We start from the raw sequence: 21,370 nt of genomic DNA, 5'->3' as shown, positions 1-21,370 counted from the left end.
ACGAAAATAATTTGAATAGCACAATGAAAACCAATTTAATGCTGTCAAAAGCAATAATTTGAATAACACAATGAGATTTTTCCCCCCTACAATAAACATAAACAGATATTCAGTGGCAAATATTAGAATCAATTTTAAATTCCATTATAGCCTTTCTTTCCTTTATCTTTCTGTCTCCAATTTGAGATTAATGTATGACCTTATTTTGCCTGTATATAGACCAGTTCGGCTGACTTGCTTGATTCATTCTGGAAAATTAACTTAGCGTCTTCATTGTTGGCGACAAATTAACTTGAAAATAAAACAATGTTTAAATAATAAAGGGTAAAAAGAGATAAAGGAAGAAGAAAATGAGACCACGCTATATAGCCACGATATATAGAGGTTCAGATTCAAATATTGAATCCTACATCTTGATTCTCAAGCACAATATGCTTGAGAATTTTATAATGAGAAGATAATCATAATACAAATTAGAATGTTGTCAATTACAAACTACTAACTTCTAACTAAGAACGTAGAAATAAACTTTTAAGACAATGAATCACTTGAAATGTAGTGATGACACTTTACAAGGCAACATTGAATAATAAAGTCTTGCTACAAATCAAAGAAAGTTCCGGCGAAAGAAAAATGGGGGAAAAAAAACCAATCAACTCCTACAAAATAGACAGAAGGAAATACAACAATGTAACAAGAGCAACAAATCTTATCTTATTATATGAGATCAATTATATGTATCGCACGATGTTATGTACTCCATCACCAACCAAATCTAGATGGAGCAAGTAAAATCAACTGGAAGGTTAGTTTAATTTCTGCAGAAGTACTATGTATATGAGCCATTGATGCTGGTTTGAATACTTCAATTGAGGTTGAGGAGCCTTTTCTTTTAATCTGAAATTGAAGCCAGAAATTCCCCCTTTTTTGGTCTGATGCTGCGTTTTGCGCAAAAAGAGAGTATTGGCATGAGTTGAGTGCAGCACATGGAGAGAAGATAATATAATGAAATGACTTTTCTGTCCTTTTTGCATACAAATTAAAAGGAAGAGCTTCACAGAAGCGTGTAAAGTTCTTGTCGATGTGTGTTTAAACATCTGAAGTATTGAAGTATATTTATTTTGGTCACCATTGGTAATATCTGATTTTGTTTCTTTTGGCTAAATATAAAAAGCTAATAAATCTAATGATGTAAACAGAGCAATAGAATATGGGTTGTGATCCATATATAACCATAAATCAATAGAGATTTTAATTGTAACTGAAGATAAATTGTCCCTCTCATTGTATTTTTTATGGAATGTTAAACATTTGCATTTTAATCTTTCTTTATAGCTACCTTGTCAATTTGTTAAGTTAAATGAATGCTTATCTTGTTGATTTATGAAATTGAGTTGAATTATAATTTAATTACCTATCTTTTTATAGGAACATTATATGACTCTAAAGAGGTCTAGTAGATCCTCTAATCAAGGAGAGCTCCTAGATATAGATCCACCTCTTGAAAAAGTAGAAGAAGACTATGCTGATGATATAGAATTATGGTTGAAAGCTGTGGGTGGTGTTAACAGGAAAGGACGAATTTTTGGTATTGGATCTGAGGCTCTTTCATATCATTGCTCTTGTTCTGTAGAGGATGCCTCTTATCATACATGACTCCACCCAAAATTTGAAAATGAGCTGCAAAAGCATGTAGATGCTTTGATAGAGATGAACAAAAATCTTGAGTCAATAATAAATGAGCAGCAACAAGAGCTTCAAAGTTGCCAAAAGAATATCAATATTTTGCTTAAGCGTATGCTGCATATGGAGGATGAAGATGAAGATGAAGATGATGAAGCTCATGCTTCTGTTTGATGTTGTTTAGTGATTATGATGTTATTTGACGACTTTAAATGCTTTTGAATGATTTCTCTATGCTTTGACATTTGAGTATGATTGCATCAAATTTTAAGTACTAAATGAGATATTTTGTTCTAAATGCTTTAAGTTAAATTTCTTATAATTTTACTTATTTTATATATAAAATTATTGTTACAGGTTGAGATTGTAAAATAATGATGGGGGAAATAACAATTGAAATTAAATAAATAATTAAAATTTTTTTCTTTCAAATATAAATTTGTAACGGATTTGTGACAAAAAAGCTCTTCACAGAATTTGAAACGCATTTGCGACAGAATTTCCTTCACAAATATTGGCACGCGTTTGCAATGAAAATTCCTTCACAAATTTTTGGGACAGATCTATGACACTATAATCTATCCCAAATTAGGGACACCATTGCGACATTAGGATCCTTCGCAAATTAGGGACAAAATATTCGTCTCAAATTGGGATAGAATTTCAAATTCCATCGCAAACAATTTGCAACCAGCAAAATAGTGACGAAAGGTTATCCATCACAAATTCCGTCCCAAATTACATTTGTGATGACAATTCCGTCCCAAAATTAGGATAAAATCCGTCACAAAATGGATGTTTTTTGGTAGTGGATCAACATCTTGAATGTATATATGACCTTCAAGAAATGTCTCTGTAAAATACCGTGTATTTATTCATAGTTAAACGGGGACAACAAAATATTTTTTTAATTAATAAAAAAATTATGAAATTTTTAGATAGGAGTTTTTGTTAGGAAATGGAAAGTAATGGAAATTGTTAATTAGGCATGCGTCATTTATATAGAGGAAGTGCGTACCTTTTCCAGAATAAGCAGTATTAATAAATGATGTTGTTTTGCTCCAGGAAACTTGAGACTGTAGCTTTAGGAATGTCTATCCAAAGAAGAGTCGACATGAGAGAGATGTAATTAAAGTGAGCATGCAATAATATAATTTTGATGAATATAATGATAATAACTGAAAAACAAAGGCAAAATGATGAATTATTAAAAAAACATGAATATTGAACATGTATGGGAGGGTAAAGTGGATGAAGTACCTTTGAGCAGAATGAGAGTCAAGCTCTACGTATGGAGGCATGAGGGATATGAGCAATTTTAGGCCAATCTAGTGCTGTCTGATTTTTAAACCTCTCCTCCAACAACGAACAATCTTCAATAGATAAATGAGAAAGGGATGGAGGGAAACCATTTTCTGGCATGCCTTCAAAACTCATGCTTGGACAGTCTTGAAAAGATAAGGAAGCAAGGGAATATTGGAGGTGGAGAAGACCCCTGCAATTTAATCTTCTCAAGCTGTGACAACCTGAGAATGAAAGAGATTGGAGGCTGGACGATAGCAAGCCCTCCTCAGGGAAGGACTCCCCATCTTCAAAGTCATGACCACTAAATGAAATTTCTTTCAACTTACATACACCCCTGCCTCCTTGACGTCGCCGTATTAACCCTCCATGTAGGCACATCTTTTATTGTAATCTTCTTACACTCCTTTAACTCTATAACTTCCATGCAAGAGGATTTGGGAAGTGCTGTCTCCAAATTTCCACACCAGCGGATGTCTAACTTTTTTAAACGAGGAAGGTGTGGAGGTAGAGACTTTGTCAGACTTGGGCAACACCATATATGAAGCTCTTGAAGGCACGGGAAACTCTCATCTTCCCGACAAATATTCCATTCTTCCCATTCTCTCATCTCTTTAAAACTTAAATATGAAAGGCAACGAAATGGAGCATTGGAGGAGCCATTCTCATAAACTCTTCCCCTATCACCTTTATTCCATGCAATTCTGTAATCTCAAGTTTCTCCAGAGAAGGTAGCTGCCCAAGTGGCGGGAAGTTCACACAGTTGGCACAACGTGTCAAAGATAAAGACACTAAATTGGGCAAAAAGTGTGAACCACCCAACCAGGATGGAAATTTGGTACCTCCGTAATGTTCAACAATGATCTCTTTTAAACTATTATTTGGCTCAAGCCCTTGTAATGTGTCTTCTTGATGTGGTCCTGCTTCACGACTATAGTCATACAACTTATAATTTAGACATAATTTATCCAAATGCTTTTCTTTTAAATTGGCATCTCTCAAATCCATGGGATTGTTTATGCATGCTATATGTGAGATAGTCAGTCAACCCATTAAATGGTTCAAGGTACCTAATTCCTTCAAACCTGACCTTCCTTTCTTTGCCACAACAAAATGATTCATTGTCCGGAGATGATTTAACTTTCCCATATGTTTTGGCATCTTTTCTTTGAAATAACAACCATCCAAGTCAAGATGACGCAAGTTGATGAGCTTGTAAAAATTTGATGGAAGCTCAACCAAGCAACGACAATCCCTTAATTTCAATGTTTTTAAATTAACTAGCAAGCATATTGAATTTGGCAATTTTTCAATTGAAGTCTCAGAAAGATCCAAATAATCCAAGTTCTTTAAATTGCTAATATCATCTGCCAACGTTTTGAAACTTTGACATCCCGCCAAACATAACCCCCGTATGTACTTGAGATGAGAAAGTCTAGATATTATATCATCATTTGTGCCATGCATGATATCAAAGTTTTTGAAACTTTGACTTCCCGCTGAATATACCCCATCTATGTACTCGAGATGAGAAAGGGATCTAGATATAATATCATTAATCATGTCATGCATGGAGTTGAAATTTTCATGCAATAAGATGAAACTACGTAATTGGTGGCATTGGAAATTTTCAAAAGTTTCAAGATTTTCATTTGCTTTGCATCTATATGAAAAGTAGCGAGCCTTTGTTGAAATTTCTTGCACTCGACCAACCTCTTGCTGAACACAAAACTCTCCCATCACAGACTTTGCTAAATCGTTCAAAAGATCATGCATCATGAAGTAATTGCCATTCTTTTTTGATGGTTCAAAAAATGACCTGGATTGTAGGTCATTGAAGATTTCGTTGCCCACTTCTTCAAAGTTCTTACTTGTGTGAGTAGAATGTAACAAACCTTCAGCCTTCCACAACTGGATAAGAACATCCTTCTCTATCAAGTAATCTTTTGGAAAGATGGAACAAAATACAAAGCAACGCTTGAGATTAGAAGGTAAATAATGGTAGCTCAGCCTTAAAGATGGGATTATCTTGCTCTCGTCCTCTGATAAGGACCAAATATCACTCTTCAAAATTTCACCCCAATATTGACGAGCTGGTTTTGTGCCCAGCAAACTTCCCAATGTTTTTATTGCCAAAGGCAACCCTCCACACTTGCCAACAATTGTTCTACCAATTGATTCAAGTTCTGGATCAATACATTGGTCGCTAAATGCCTGGTTTGCAAATAACTTCCAAGGATATTTATCTTGTAATGGCTCTAAGCAATGAATATATCAGGACCGCATGACTTCTGCGACGCGTTTTTCACGTGTTGTAATGAGAATCTTACTTCCTGGAGCTCCACAGTTGAAAGGAATTCGAAAGGAGTCCCAGATGGTATGATCCCGATTCCATACATCATCAAGAACCAAGAAGAATTTCTTATCCTTCAACTTGTCCTTTAGTTGACACTGATGTGGATCTAAATCATCTGATTGTTCAAGTTCAATTTTACCATCAAGTGATTTAAGAATCGCTTTTGTAGCTTGAACAGGATCAAACTCTTCGGAAATGCATACCCAAGCTTTGTGTTGAAATTCTTCTGTTATCCTTTTGTCTTCGTAAACAAGCCGCGCAAGAGTTGTCTTACCCATCCCACCCATACTTGCGATGGCAATCACATCTTCTGGGGATGGATTCCTACCCTTGTTGGGTGGTATTAAAATCTTGATTAGTTTCTCTTTATCGGGACCTCTACCAAATATATCAGCTTCATTGATCAAACATGATTCTGGATATCTCTTGAAAACTCTCCTATTCACTCCCCCTTGAGTGAGTATGCCAGAGCCATCCTTCAACCTCAGCTGCTTCCTCTGATTTTCTAAGAAATCTAGGTACTCTACAAGTTTCTGGACCCTTGTTCCGATTTCCTTTTCAAAAGATTTCACAACGGAAGTCAAGTGGTTGCGTAGTTTACCTGTGGTGGGATGAAGTTCAAGTTGGAGCTTGCGTCGAGAGGCCTCGGTTGCAATCTCAAGCAGCAGATCCTCAGCCTGGAACACAGCATCTCTGAGCTCATCAAGCCAGCGCTTCACATAAGGGTCTCTGTATTGCCCCTCCTCAGCATCTTCAATGACTTTGTTGAGACTGTTAAGGGTCACGTCCAGTTTTTTCAGAAAGAAGCCATCCTGCAGCTTTTTGACTCAGAAGAAGCCAAGAATGTCACGAGAAGCCAATCTCTTAAGAAGTGCCTCAATGGCGGGGAGAGAAACGCTCCAACCAGCACCTCAGCCATGGCTTGTTATGTAAAACTTTGCACAAGCAAGTATTGAGCAGCAACGGATGATGAAAACCGAGGAGAGATGGAAGAAGAAATTAAGGTTCGTTGGTGGAAGGGTTGTCACTTTGTTGTTTGGTTGTTGGGAATTACTCCGAAATTGAAGTCAGAGATAATGTCTGCGTGGTGCATATTGGTTTGCTTTTCCGCAAAGACTTTTCATAATTCCGTTCTGCTACTGCTACCTGCCGGCTACTATATTCTTGTTTTCACATTCTCATTCTCATATGGACGGGGGTGGATAATTTTGATTCCAGCATATTATTACTTTTAACCCAAATGAAGTGGCTCCTGTGATTGGTTTTTTTTAAAATAAAAATAAAAAAGTGCCCATTTGAGTTACTACGGTTGGAGTCATGCATGTTTAATAATTTCTCTAATTTTTTGGATAGGGTTAATAATTTTCTATGAACCTAACTCATGTTTTATCTTGAATAACGAAATATTTTGACATATTTTATCTTGTAATGAAATATACGTATGGATGCCTATATATCTGGGTTCAATATATGAAAAATGCAGATCAAATTAATGATGTCTCAATATTTAATTGAAAGCTTTTTCATCCACATGATATGTTATGAGACATATTCAGACCAAGATACTGATTGAGTTTATCTTATTCCAACCCTATTCTAAATCTAATAATTTTACAAGTATTAAATTTTTGGGACTTTTGCAAATATAACCAATCTTAAATGATCAAATCAAGCAAATAGTGTAACATTTATTATATATTGTATTATGGATGATTTATTTTTTTAATTTAATAATAAACTCTTTGTATATTAATGTAAACTAGCCATACTCTCAAATTTTTAAAAAGTTAATTTATAGTTTTTGAGCACAAGATTTTTTTTTGGGCCAATGGGCCAATTTATCCTAATTTTTTTTGCCTATTTTAATAAGGAAAAATTATATTAAAACCTTACACAAAGAAATTAATTATTGTAAGGCCCATTGATAATTGAATTAAACTGTATCATCTAGTTTAGTTTAATTGTCAATAGATCTTGCAATAATTAATTTTTTTATGTGAAATTTGATTGTAATTCTTTCTTTTAACAAGACCCTATTACACTGATAACTATTTTCTTGAGATTAAGAAATTAGTTAAAATTATATAAATGTAGGAATTTTACTTTACAAAAACAGTGTGATAGTTTTATTGGATGAAAATGAGAGATATAGAAAAAAAATATTATTCAAACTAAGAGAAAGAGATAATAGTATTTTATAAAAATAAATCACAAATGTTTTATTAAATTCTATAAAGGATCTCGTACAAGGTAATTAATGAGTAGGATTTTATAAATAAAACCAGGGAAGCAATAAAATGCAATTTTGAGTTATTACGTTTGGGTGTCTCGTTCAATAATTTTGACTCTATCAATTTCGTAAACGAGTCAATTTTGTTCACTTGGTTGGTTGGTAATTACTGTGAAATTGAAATTAAACTTCCAACTAATATAGATAGGGTTCATCAATTGTACTTGTCACATATGGGTCAATTTTCTGAGACAGCTCATTTTCGTTCAAATATGCCAATTTCTCCAATTCTATTCCATGACTGGGTCAATATCTTCTTCGTAAATACAAATATTGTTATATGCAATTGTCGGCGCTGGTTTTTTTTTTTTCCTGGCTGTGCATGTGTGTGAGAGGAGCTTATTTTCAAGCAATGCAATAAACCTGACTCTAAATCAAACAACGAGTTCCTAGGATCCTTTGGCACAATATTGCATGCACTCAAAAATTTCAAAAACAAAAAATTGAAGCAATAGAGAAGGAGCAAAATGCAAGAACTACATAATAGGAACGCACATGGTATTATTACCGTTCTCACATAAATGAAAAAAAAAATGTAATATGGAAAAATAGAAGAAAAACGTCGAAGCTGCAATGCTACTGTGCTATTAGATGCTTTTTGCTCTCCTGTCCTGTCATGTAGGGGATTTGCTACACCCTAATGAATGCATGCTAATGTAGAGGAATTGAATATAATTTTCATAAAGTGTCTCTATATTGTCTGCGTGTTCGAGCGTTGAAGAGATTGGAGAGAGTACATATCAAAGTGATTGTTTTTCTCTAGCTCCTTATTACACTCTTCTGGGACAACTTCGTCTAGTTTTATCCAAACTTTTTATATTGCACCAAAATCATTAATTGTGAAGGGGATAATTTGGACTAATTTAAATAAGCTCAAAAAACTTAAATGAAGCTTGAGAGATTAAAAAATTTTCTTTACTTTAAACTTATTTGGATCATTAAAATGAGCTTAAAGAATTTAGATCAAACCCAAATTCGAACAAGCTTAATTCAAATACTCAAATTTCCTTTTTTAGTATTAATAACATGAAATTAACATTCACTTCAATTTTCATTTAGCCTTCATAAGTCCTCTTCCAAACTTTTATTTGACATATTTGCGCTCCTAAATAAAGTTTTAATGCTATGATAATTATTTGTTTTGAATATTTTGTAAAATATTTTAAAAATAAACACAAGAGGTTAATTTATATGCTTTCATTTTCATTTTTTTATGCTTGGTCTCACTTTAATAAGGATGGGAGAAAAGGTGTATTGTAGTGTTCTTCTACTTGAAAAATCTTAATTTTTAATGTAAAAATTAAAATTGGCTAAAAATAGAGAAAAATAATAGCAAAAATGATAATTAGGGACCTTGTAAGAACATTAATAATAATTATAGACCCTAAATTATTGAAATATCAATAATAAATCATGATCTTTACTTGTAATTAAAAAAATATAAATAATAAATCAAAAAATTTATTAAATATACTTAGGATTATTTGTAACGTCAATTGAACATTTACAAAAATGAATTGTGAATCTTAATTTTTTTACTTTCAATATATCTATAAATAATTTGGAAAATCAAGTAAATATATTTGGGATTATTTGTAACCTTAGTTAAAAATTTATGAGAGTCAGTTGTGAATTACAAGCCGATCATTTATGATTTTTTTGTTATCAATATATAGATAAATCACTTAAAAATATACTAAATATACTTGAAAGTATTCGTAACATTTGTTAAGAATTTATGATAGTCAGTTATTAATTTCAAGCCAATTACTTTTCCATCATTTGAAAAATCAATAAAAAATAATTGAAAATTTTTGTAACATTAGTTAGAAATTTATTAAAGTTTGTTGTGAATTTTAAACCTATCAACAAAAGATAATTTATTGTAAGTAAAGATCATGGTTTATTATTGTAATTTAAATAATTTAAAGTTTATAATTGTCATTAATGTTCTTATGAAGTCTCTAATTGTCATTTTTTTAAAATAATATAATATTTAACAATTCAGGTATTCAGACCAAGCTTACCTTATGAATTTTTTCACATTTCAAATATTTTCAATTCAATTCAAATAACTTTAGTCTGTCTAAATTATCCACTCTAATTAGTTGCATGCTCGGGTCAATGCCATGTAATAAAGCTGACTGCTATATTGCCCCCGAATCAAATCAAATCAAACGCTTTTTTAAAGATTAGACTAATTTATAACAATATCTTCATTACTACAAATGTTATCATGTGCGATATTATAGTTAATGGATTCATCAAGTCAAGAAAATGCTCTTATGTAATCATTCGTTAGGTGAAAATGCTTGGCACGTAGCAACTCTATAATTGAAGATCTTCATCCAAATTGTACAGCGTGGGCAATCAAAGATTTGAAAAATAAAAAGAAAGAAACGAATTGATATGGAATATATGATATTTTTATTTGCTCGATTGGAATATATCAAAAGGCTAAATTTATAAACTTCCTTTACAATTCTCTGTTTTCTAATGGGCTTGCTGCTGGGGTAATCAAGTTTCATTCAACTCGAATATCGGATTTTATTAATTTAACCGAAGAAGTAATTCGGCCTTATCAGAGGAACAAATTGATTGGTTTGTTCATAATAATAATGATAATAATAATAATAATTTCTCCACATATATGTCAAAGGTTGAACGAGGACTGTACCGTGTGTTTGTATGTGTTAGTTTTATAAATATTGGTATGTTTTATAAAATTAGTTTTTTATGATATATATTGGATGTTAAGAAGAATTGTTGGAAGGATAATTCTTGAATATTGTTGATGGTCTGCAAAGCACGATTCTGATATTCTGTATTTGTTGAAGTTCACAAGATTGTAAAAGAAGACAATGGTTCAGCAATTTTCCAGTCCATGAGAAAAGTCCACATCCACTCAACAGGTTCAAGAGTTCTTTCAATTTGTACGCTGCACCATCTCTTCCAAACAAGACACATTCATGCATGCATTTCTTTTCCGATCGGTTTAACTGATTTCATTAACTGATTTAATTGATTCAGTAATGTAGGCCTATACACCAAACAAAATTGAAATCCATGTGTGGTAAGGATGCATGGAATTTAATTTAATTAAGCCAAGCCATAAAACAGAGTGCTTCTACTTCAATTGGTTCCATCTCCACAAATTTCATACATCACTTCAGTACCATAAAAGTAGCATACACATTTCTTATTCCTAGGATTAAGTTGGAGAGGGGAGAGAGAGAAAATCTTTCTCTTTGATCCCTACCTCCAATTTTATTAATAAACCCTCTCTTATAACGGAGGAATACTGTGGTTACACAATCAACAAAAATAAATACATCAAAATTTTAAAGATCATCATTACCAGCTAAAAACTATAAAGCCTATTACTTTCTAAAATAAAAAATAAACAATACCAACCAAACAAAAAAAAAGAAAAAGAAAAAAATACACGAAAAATAAATCAAAGAAACAAATAACCAGCAAAAAAAAAAAAAGAAGAGATTCTGGCATTCTAAAAGTTGTCTCAACTCCCATCATATGAGAAGCTCAAAGTTGAATTCTATTTCCTTAATTGTTTCTGACATTCATATATGCCACATGAAGTTTTCCTTAACTCAGCTAGCATGTGCACTGAAAAATAGAGGACATAACCAACAGTACCAAGTTAGTAGACTGACGAATTAAGTTGCCATGTTTTGAAATTCTTAGAAGTCATATGGTGACAGATTTTAGGACAACACAACTTGAAAAGATATAATGTTTCCTCACCAAAACTCTTCTCTGATATATTTCACTCCACACTTCTGATCTATTCATTCATTCATTTGAGAAATTTCCTTCACTCTGTTTTTTGAAATCTCACCAAGCCAGAAATTCCATTTTCTTTCTGATGCTGAATTTAGCAAAGGAGAGGAATAATGTGAGTTGAGTGCAGCATATGGGAAGAAGATAAGATGCAAAATGACATTCCCGTCCTTTCTGCAAATAACACTAAGAGAATGAACTTTGCAGAAAGGATGCAAGGTTCTTCTTGTTGTAATAATTGAGTGACATGTCAAAATGAAAAGACTCATAAAAGCACCAATTCTTTTGATAAAAATTAAAGAAATCTAGAAGAAAAAATACCCCTCTTTGCTCGTATATAATCAATTTCCAAAAACACGAGAGATTATCAATTTAACAGAAATGACCATTAGTAAGGAGCATGTGATCTGATTTCTTTTTCTTTTTTTTTTTTTGGGCCAAATATGAACTAATATAGCATATGATGAGAAATGGAAAAGTGCAGAGAATTGCTAAGCATATAGGATTAATACAGAGGAAGTACCTTTTCAAGCATCACAAGCAGTTTTCATGTGCTGTTCTAAGAAACTGCAGAATGGAGCTTCAGGAATCTTGCCATACGATAAATACAAAACATTATAAGGTCTTAATCATGCAATAATTTAGAGGAATGATAATAAATGAAAAAAAATTCAGCCGTTAATTTTTACCCACAATGATGAAATAGCCTGACTAAATCCATTTAGCTCAGGTCATAAAATAATACAGTAAAAAAAAAACTATTTATATAAGACTATTTATTGACTCACTAATAAAAGTATAACAACGTTATTTTTCTTTAAAGTTCACCAATTGATAGAAATTTAGAAAATGTAGAAGAACAAATACCCTCTTTGCTTGTGTATAAAAAATCAAGATAATATAAAGAAGTAAAAAAAATTTAAAGTATGAATAGGAAAAAAAAAAACAATTTCAAACTAGAATCAATAGCCAATGAATACCGCAAGTGTTGAAGAAGTGATAATATAGCTGATTGTTTGATATGTTTTAAAATATTAAGTAAAGAGGGGTATTTGTTTTGATTTAATATATAAATCACCATTAGGAAGGAGTAGATGATCTGATTTTTTTTTTTTGGTTAAATATAAAAGCTAAATCTATTGATGTAAACAGAGTAACAGAATGTGTTGTGATTCATAACCGAAAACTGATAACTATCAATCACTAGAGATTTAATATGTAACTGAAGAAGATCTCGAACATACAAATGACCTTCAAAAAATGTCTCAGTAAAATACTGTGCATTTATTCATGCAGAAACGGGGACAACAAAACACGGAGGAGAGATTTTTTTAATAAAAAAAATTATGAAATATTTAGAGAGGATTTTTTGTTAGAAAATGGAAAGTAGTGGACGTTGTCGAGAAGGCATGCGGCATTTGTAAAGAGGAAGTGCGTACCTTTTCCAGAATAAGCAGTATTGATAAATGATGTTGTTCTGCTCCAAGAAACTTGAGATATTAGCTATAGGAATGTCTATCCAAATTAAGAAGAGTCCATATGAGGAGATGTAATTAAAGTGAGCATGCAATGATATAATTTGATGAATGATAATAACTGAAAAAAACAAAGACAAAATGATGAATTATTAAAACATGAATATTGTCCACGTGTGGATGAATTACCTTTGAGCAGAATGAGAGTCAAGCTCTGCGTATGGAGACATGAGGGATACGAGCAATTTTAGGCCAATCTGGTGCTGTCTGATTTTTACACCTCTCCTCCAACAACGAAACAATCTTGGATAGATAAATGAGAAAGGGATGGAGGGAAACCATTTTCTGGCATGCCTTCAAAACTCATGTTTGGACAGTCTGGAAAAGATAAGGAAGCAAGGGAATGAAGGTGGAGAAGACCCCTGTAATTTAATCTTCTCAAGTTGTGACAACCTGAGAATGAAAGAGATTGGAGGCTGGACGGCAGCAAGCCCTCCTCAGGGAAGGACTCCCCATCTTCAAAGTCATGATCACTAAATGAAATTTCTTTCAACCGATTTTCACCCAAACCATATACCAAGACAATAAGGTGATCTTCTCCACGATGCCTCTGAAGAGTGGTAAATCTGGTAGGGTGGAAAGCATGCCTCCTCGATCTCGCCGTGATAATTCCCTCCATGTGCGCACATCTTTTACTGTAATCTTCTTACAGCTCCTCAACCATATACGTTCCGTGCAAGAAGACATGGGAAGTGTTGCCTCCATATTTACAGCCAATTATGGATAACTTTTAAACGAGGAAGGTGTGGAGGTAGAGACTTTCTCAATTTAGGCCAATTATATATATGAAGCTCTTGAAGGCACGGGAAACTCTCATCTTCCCGACAAATACTCCATTCTTCCCATTCTTCCATGTCATAAAATATTAAATATGAAAGGCGACGAAATGGAGCATTGGAGGAGTCATTCCCATGAAACTCTTCCCCTATCACCTTTAGTCCATGCAATTTTGTAATCTCAAGTTTCTCCAGAGTAGGTAGCTGCCCAAGTGATGGTAAGTTCACACAGTTGGCACAACGTGCCAAGATAAAGACACTAAATTGGGTAAAAAGTGTGAACCACCCAACCAGGTTGGCAATTTGGTACCTCCGTAATATTCAACAATGATCTCTTTTAAATTATTATTTGGCTCAAGCCCTTCTAATATGTCTTCTCGATGTGGTCCTGCTTCACCATTATAGTCATACCACTTATAATTTAGACATATTTATCCAAATGCTTTTCTTTTAAATTGGCATCTCTCAAATCCATGGGATTGTTTATGTACTCCATATGCGAGATGGTCAGTGAACCCATTAAATGGTTCAAGGCACCTAGTTCCTTCAAGCATGCTCCTCCTTTCTTTGCCACAACAAAATGATTCATTGTCCGGAGATGATTTAACTTTCCCATATGTTTTGGCATCTTTTTATGGAATCACAACCATCCAAGTCAAGATGACGCAAGTTGATGAGCTTGTGAAAATTTGATGGAAAACTCAACCAAGCAATGACAATCCCTTAATCTCAATGTTTGTAAATTAATTAGCAAGCACATTGAATTTGGCAATTTTTCTATTGAAGTCTCAGAAAGATCCAGATAATGCAAGTGCTTTAAATTGCCAATATCATCTACCAACTCTTGGAAATTTGTACATCCCGCCAAAGATAACTCTCGTATGTAATTGAGATGAGAAAGTCTAGATAGTCTATCATTTTCGTCAAAAAATACGTAGCCATCCAATAGGATGAAACTACGTAATTGGTGGCATTTGAAATTCTTAAAAGTTTCCAGATTTTCAGTTGCTCTGCGTCTAAATGAAAAGTATCGAGCCTTCGCTGAAATTTCTTGCACCCGACCAACCTCTAGCTGAACACAAAACTCTCCCATCACAGACTTTGCTAAATCATTCAAAAGATCATGCATCATGAAGTAATTGCCATTCTTTTTTGATGGTTCAAAAAATGACCTGGATTGTAGGTCATTGAAGATTTGTTGCCCACTTCTTCAAAGTTCTTACTTGTTTGAGCAGAATGTAACAGACCTTCAGCCATCCACAACTGAATAAGAACATCCTTCTCTATCAAGTAATCTTTTGGAAAGATGGAACAAAATGTAAAGCAACGCTTGAGATTAGAAGGTAAATAATGATAGCTCAGCCTTAAAGATGGGATTATCTTGCTCTCGTCCTCTGATAAGGACCAAATATCACTCTTCAAAATTTCACCCCAATATTGTGGAGTTGGTTTTGTGCCCAGCAAACTTCCCAATGTCTTTATTGCCAAAGGCAAGCCTCCACACTTGCTAACAATTGTTTCTACCAATTGATTCAAGTTCTGAATCAACACATTGGCCGCTAAATGCATGGTTTGCAAATAACTCCCAACAATATTCATCTTGTAATGGCTCCAGGCAATAAATATCTCTGGACCACATGACTTCTGCGACACATTTTTCACGTGTTGTAATGAGAATCTTACTTCCTGGAGCTCCAGATTTGAAAGGAATTCGAAAGGAGTCCTAGATAGTATGATCCCGATTCCATACATCATCAAGAACTAAGAAAAATTTCTTATCCTTCAACGTGTCCTTTAGTTGACGCTGATGTGGATCTAAATCATCTGATTGTTCAAGTTCAATTTTACCATCAAGTGATTTAAGAATCGCTTTTGTAGCTTGAACAGGGTCAAACTCTTCGGAAATGCATACGCAAGCTTTGTGTTGAAATTCTTCTGTTATCCTTTTGTCTTCGTAAACAAGCCGCGCAAGAGTTGTCTTACCCATCCCACCCATACTTGCGATGGCAATCACATCCACTGGGGATCCATTCCCACCCTCGTTGGGCGACATTAAAATATTGATTAGTTTCTCTTTGTCAGCATCTCTACCAAGGATATCATCTTCATCTATCAATGACGATTCCGGCAATCTCTTGAATACTTTCCCCTTCACAATCACTCCTCCTTGAGTCAGTGCGCCAGAACCATCTTTCAACCCAGCTCATCCCTCTGTTTTGCTAAGCATTCAAGGTAGTCGACAAGTTAATGGATCCTTGGTTCGACTTGTCTTTCAAATGAATTCACAATGGAAGTGAAGCAGTTGCGTAGTTTACCTGTAGTGGGATGAAGTTCAAGTTGGAGCTTGCGTCGAGAGGCCTCGGTTGCAATCTCAAGCAGCAGATCCTCAGCCTGGAACACAGCATCTCTGAGCTCATCAAGCCAGCGCTTCACATAAGGGTCTCTGTATTGCCTCTCCTCAGCATCTTCAATGACTTTGTTGAGACTGTTAAGGGTCACGTCCAGTTTTTTCAGCAAGAAGCCATCCTGCAGCTTTTTGACTCGGAAGAAGTCAAGAATGTCACCAGAAGCCAATCTCTCAAGAAGCGCCTCAATGGCGGGGGTGAGAAACGCTCCAACCAGCACCTCAGCCATTGCAATTTTCTGTAAAAGTCAGCGCAAGGTATTGCAGAGGAAAGAAAGATGGAAACTGGAGAAAGAAAGATGGAAGAGGAAAGTGAGGATAGTTGATACTTTGGGTCGAAGGATATATTGACGAAATTGCTCAGACATTCGAATCCGACATAATGAGTGATTCCCTTTCTTTTCTTTTTAGGTGGGGCCACACTTTTCAAAAGCAAAAGGTACAAACAGCCAACGTCTATTTCTTCTCTTTGCTATTTTTACGTTTACTTCCCCTTTTAGAAGCCATCTTAAATTGGAATTTTGTGTTGATTTAGACTCCATCTATAATGCTCAATACTCATACACAAAATCTTATTAAAAACTTAAACTAGGCCTAACTTAGAGATAATTGGTGTTAGGTCACATATTTGTTTAATTATTTGGACAATTTTGACTTCAAATTATAAGATCAAGAGTATTTGAAAAAAAAAAACCCTAATTTTGTGTGTGCCATTTTTTCAAATTAATATTTAAAAACATCTTTTGTGTCCCCTCTCATTAATTATGAAGATATTAATTGTTAAGTCATATGATAATATGAGAGAAAATATAGACTTCATAACACAAAAAATAACAAGTGTTACGTTGTAATTAACGAAAGGGGCACATTGTGACGTTTTTAATCGTTAAAATATAAAATTACATATCTCTGTGTGTGTGTGTGTGTGACCAGAAGGAGCAATAAATATACAATGTATTATGAGATACTAAATAAAATAAAAATATAATTAACAGCAGGGGTGAGTAATGCTCCAGCCAGCATCTCAGCCATTCTTGTTCTGTAAAAGTGAGCACAAGGCATTGAGCACCAAGCGCGAGAGAGAGAGAGAGAGAGAGAAGGAAGAAGAAAGCTAAGTGAGGTTCTCGTTGATGTTTCATTCATATTATCAGTCAAAATGGTCTGCGCACCGGAGTCACATGCAAACTGAGCAGCGCAATGCTAATCAATTAAGATTAGGATTATTATAGTAGTAGGTGCTTTGTTTAAGGTAATTGCAGCTTAATCAAGCTCCCGTGCCATTTGATTCCTGATGAGAGACTCTCTTTGTGGCCGAACTCTTTTGTCTGTGAGTGATGTTGACATCAATATTCAATATTAATGCGTGCGTACTCTTCTCCAGCATGTTGCTTCAAAAATTTATTAATCAATATATAATCATGTTTCACGAAGTCCCGGAATTTTATAATCCCAAATTTCATAAAAATGAATTCTACGCCAACTGATAATATTAGTTATATCAAATTTCAACATTAACAAGCCCCCATCCACAAGGTTTGATTCATCATCTATTGAATGCCCTCCCACTTTACTCGACTAGTAATATTATTATTTTGGCCAAAAAAAAAACAACTATTTTCCACTTGGCTTGCAGCGTGTTTGGATAGATCGTGCAATCAATTTTTGAGGCAAAATAATTGATTTAAGTAAAATTACCCAAACAATAAAAAAAATTGATAATTAATTATTGAGTTAGAATTATGTTTTTAAATAAGCTATAGGAGGTTGTTTATAAATTTAATTTTACTGTTAAATGATATAGTTTACTTTTTAAATAAAGTTTAACAAATTTAATAATATTAAATATAATTTTGTCAATAATTTAGTTTTAAAAAGTAATGTCTTTTATGATAATTTGTACACTAAAATTAATTAAAAAAACAGTATACAAATAGACTATCTTATAACATAATTAATTATAATCAAAATCAATCATATTAATCAATTATTTTCATAATTAATTATATCCAACTGAAATCCACACGGGCCTTAAGTTTTAGATATTTAACTGCACATATTTAAGAGAAAATCTCCAATTGCATGTTTTTCAGGATGATATAGTTTTTATAGTAGAGTTAAGAGAAGAGATTAATTACAACTTAAGCTATGAAGGACAACCTTAGAGTTGAAGGGTTTCCACTTGAGTATTAATAGAAATGAGAACATTAAGATAAATGTGCGAGCATAAATGAAAAGATAAAATTTAAATAAGTATATGTAAGAAAAAGTGACTGTGGTATTTGGTGAGGGGAATATGGAAGAAAATAGTTTAGATTGTTTGGACATATAAAGAGAAAGTCGTGGGAGGCACTAATAAAGAGATTGGAAATGATAATCTTGAGTTTTGTAAAGAACGATTGAGGAAAACCAAAAAGAGCACTTATAAAAGTTATTTAACAAACCCTTTTAGTTAATAATATGATGGTTAAAGTATACTTTTAATCCTCTAATCTTATAAAGTTTCAGTTAAGTCCCTTAATTTTATAAAGTATCTTTTTAATCCTTTAACTCTGATATCGTTAGTTTCAAATGATTATTTTTTGTATTATTCATTGTTTTTAAAAAAATTAAACTTAATATGTCAATATTTAGGAATATTTTTGTTAATTTTTAAAAGTTTAACGTAAAAATTTATTAAGATGAAACTAACAATGCTATGGTCAAGGAATTAAAATGATATTTTGTATAAAGTTAAATGACTAAATATATACTTTAGCCATAATATGATATTTTTAAAAGTTTGATTGATGATGCAGCACAATGATGTGGTGCAATCTATATAATCAACCCTCATCTCACGAGATATGATTTGTTGTTGTTGTAATTGCATGATAAGTCCACTATTTTTTTTCAATATAACTATCGGAATTAATGAGTCAGACTTAAACATTGTTAAGTTCAATTAAAAAAAATTATCAAAGAAATTTTTTACATTCACATAAATTTAAATCCGAAATTTTGTGTTCAAATAGTCATACACATTCTAATAAGTCCACTTGCCACTGTTAATTATGAAATATGAGTTGGAAAGGGCCAACCCAATATTACCAGATTATGATGTACGGATTATTTCATGACTTCAGTTCGCTAATTTTGGCTAGAGGTCGTTGTGGGAGTATCACGCAAAAATAGTGATATAATAGGATATATAGCACAGATGCCGTAGCCCAATTTATAAAATAGGCCAACATTTCTAGATTTATTATAAGTTTTATCCTTTAAATTTAACGATGAATGTATAGTTATTTTAACAAATTCAAAAGATTATAACTAATAATTTAGGCCAAACTTAATAGACTAACTTAAATAAATCATAAAAATCTTGAGGCTAAGTCAAAAGTTCAGAAAATTTTCTCAACTTGAGTTTTATTTGGGCCACCTAAGTCTAAAGAAATTTAAGCAAATTCCAAACCTAAATGAGCTGAGCCCATTTAAGCCTGAGATGTTAGGGCTTGGTCTAGATATATATGGGTTTTTTAATATATGTTTAGGTATTTTAAGTTTGATTAGAATAAGCCTTATCTAAATTGAGTTTGACTCGTCAGAATTATTGGCTATTAAAAAAGTTTAGCTCTTTTATAAAATGAATGAGTATCTATTTATCATTCTTGACTTAAGAATACCAGAAACTCCTAGAGAAAAGTTTTTGAATATTTTGGCACATAATATTTTTTGCTTCCTTTTTTTTAATGGTTAAAATTAACAGACCTTAGGCAAATTTAACAGTTCAAGGAAGGATGCCCTCATTGAAAAGAGTTCATGGCTACTCTTGCATTTTTTTAACTTAAAGATATTGGATGCTAGCTCTTGGTAAAAAGAGTTCTTATGCATTTTTGCCCTTTAACTCTAGTTTTTTAATGGGGGTAATCATATTGGAATTAGAGTTTGTATTATTTAGATTTACCTAAAAATAGTTGGTTTGATGAATTGTGATTCATGAATATGGTGATACTTTTTTTTTTAATTTAATGGATTGATTATGTTTGTCGGAAGTTACATTAAGAATTAATCGATTTAGTTGTTGATTGAAGTTGATATTTACAAAGTAAATATTTTGGGTAGAACTCTAACTGTAGAAAGTTGAGAATTTGAATGTTTTAAGGTTGTAGATTTTAATTAAGAATATCTAATAAGTTATTTTAGATTAGCGAATGATTGAGATGGGTGTTATATGTGAGAATTGGGAATTTAGAAGAAGTTTCAAATTTAATAATTATACTGTTGTTGTTGTTATTGGAGATTTATTTTTGTGTGCTTGCCTTTGAATTAAAAGATTGTTTAAGTAAACTTTTATACAAGCTTCCAATAAGTATAATGAAATAAAAATTATAATGAAATTATTTGTTATATTACATTGCTAAAAAACCTAGTAAAGTGGGATGACTATTATATTTATGAAGTGATTTATGTGAAACAAATAATTGAGCTTGAGAATTGTCCGTAACTAATTTTATTTTCTCTCATAATGCAACTCTCAGTTGAAGAGCTTGGTGTGAAATTAGTAACGTGGGTGAAACCTATTATTATTTATAACTCATAAGTTCAGTCAAAGTGAATAAAAAAGATTATAAGAGATGTTAATCATTATCATGCATATTTATTATGATTATTATTGTTGATAACTCCTTTCCCCACTTTTTACTACTTGTAATCCATTATTGCATATTTTCTTTTAAATTATCTTTTGGTTATCAGAACATTATCTCACCTCGTTGTTATTAATTATTACAAGTGAAAATTCTAACAGTCATGAAAGAAGGACTTGGGAGGCTTGAGGCTACTAGTTTCCTTGTAATGACCTCTTAGATTTATTTCATGTGCTGGATATTTATATATTGTCAATTAGGAACATTTCCTACTTTGATTATTTATTTATTAATTGTTGTATGAGAGTGCTTGTAAATGACTGAAATCTTAGGTTGTTGCATGTGCCATGCTATTTGAATTGTTGACAATGGAATGATTAATGTTTTGGATATGGACATGATGAAAAAGCATGATTGAAGGTGATGTTATGTGAATTGTAATGTAAAATTGGATTTCAATTAACTGTTTGGGCTTCCAAATACCCTTGCCCACTTGTTTTTTTTTTTTTTGCAATGTCATGTATAGATTAGTTTTTTGTCAATGAAATGAGTTTTTGAAAGGATTATATTTGTGTAAAATATTTTAGTAAGAATTGTT

General features: G+C 32.7%; 3 protein-coding genes and 2 long non-coding RNA genes across 6 annotated transcripts; all 5 read right to left on the bottom strand.

Annotated features, from left to right (window-relative positions):
- Positions 1-493: 493 nt before the first annotated feature.
- On the bottom strand, positions 494-3,413 carry LOC129296519 (uncharacterized). Its single transcript, XR_008589815.1, has 3 exons — positions 2,944-3,413; positions 2,702-2,777; positions 494-938 (listed from the first exon to the last, which is right to left on the bottom strand). It is a non-coding gene; the product is annotated as an uncharacterized LOC129296519 (long non-coding RNA).
- A 193-nt stretch (positions 3,414-3,606) lies between these two features.
- On the bottom strand, positions 3,607-6,260 carry LOC129296526 (putative disease resistance RPP13-like protein 1). Its single transcript, XM_054935118.1, has 4 exons — positions 6,246-6,260; positions 5,316-6,153; positions 4,699-5,171; positions 3,607-3,720 (listed from the first exon to the last, which is right to left on the bottom strand). Exons 1-4 carry the CDS (start codon positions 6,258-6,260, stop codon positions 3,607-3,609), a joined length of 1,440 nt encoding a protein of 479 aa, XP_054791093.1.
- Positions 6,261-10,793: 4,533 nt separating this feature from the next.
- Positions 10,794-13,642, bottom strand: LOC129296523 (uncharacterized). 2 transcript variants are annotated; one of them, XR_008589816.1, is made up of 5 exons: positions 13,097-13,642; positions 12,872-12,947; positions 11,956-12,022; positions 11,397-11,520; positions 10,794-11,258 (listed from the first exon to the last, which is right to left on the bottom strand). It is a non-coding gene; the product is annotated as an uncharacterized LOC129296523 (long non-coding RNA). The 2 variants fall into 2 exon arrangements; XR_008589817.1 differs by lacking the exon at positions 11,397-11,520 and having other exon boundaries at positions 13,097-13,641.
- Positions 13,643-14,398: 756 nt separating this feature from the next.
- Positions 14,399-15,796, bottom strand: LOC129296525 (putative disease resistance protein RGA3). The gene is made up of 3 exons (XM_054935117.1): positions 15,494-15,796; positions 14,916-15,387; positions 14,399-14,847 (listed from the first exon to the last, which is right to left on the bottom strand). The coding sequence occupies exons 1-3, from the start codon at positions 15,794-15,796 to the stop codon at positions 14,399-14,401; spliced, it is 1,224 nt and encodes a 407-aa protein (XP_054791092.1).
- A 140-nt stretch (positions 15,797-15,936) lies between these two features.
- Positions 15,937-16,440, bottom strand: LOC129296524 (putative disease resistance RPP13-like protein 1). The gene is made up of 2 exons (XM_054935116.1): positions 16,059-16,440; positions 15,937-15,962 (listed from the first exon to the last, which is right to left on the bottom strand). Exons 1-2 carry the CDS (start codon positions 16,375-16,377, stop codon positions 15,937-15,939), a joined length of 345 nt encoding a protein of 114 aa, XP_054791091.1. The 5' UTR covers positions 16,378-16,440.
- Positions 16,441-21,370: the final 4,930 nt, after the last annotated feature.

Source organism: Prosopis cineraria, unplaced genomic scaffold (assembly GCF_029017545.1).
Source record: "Prosopis cineraria cultivar Desert tree isolate PC_DT_omini unplaced genomic scaffold, ASM2901754v1 PC345, whole genome shotgun sequence".
Taxonomy (NCBI): domain Eukaryota; kingdom Viridiplantae; phylum Streptophyta; class Magnoliopsida; order Fabales; family Fabaceae; genus Prosopis; species Prosopis cineraria.
The sequence above is the reverse complement of the archived record's forward strand: the minus strand, read 5'-3'. Positions and strand labels throughout refer to the sequence as shown.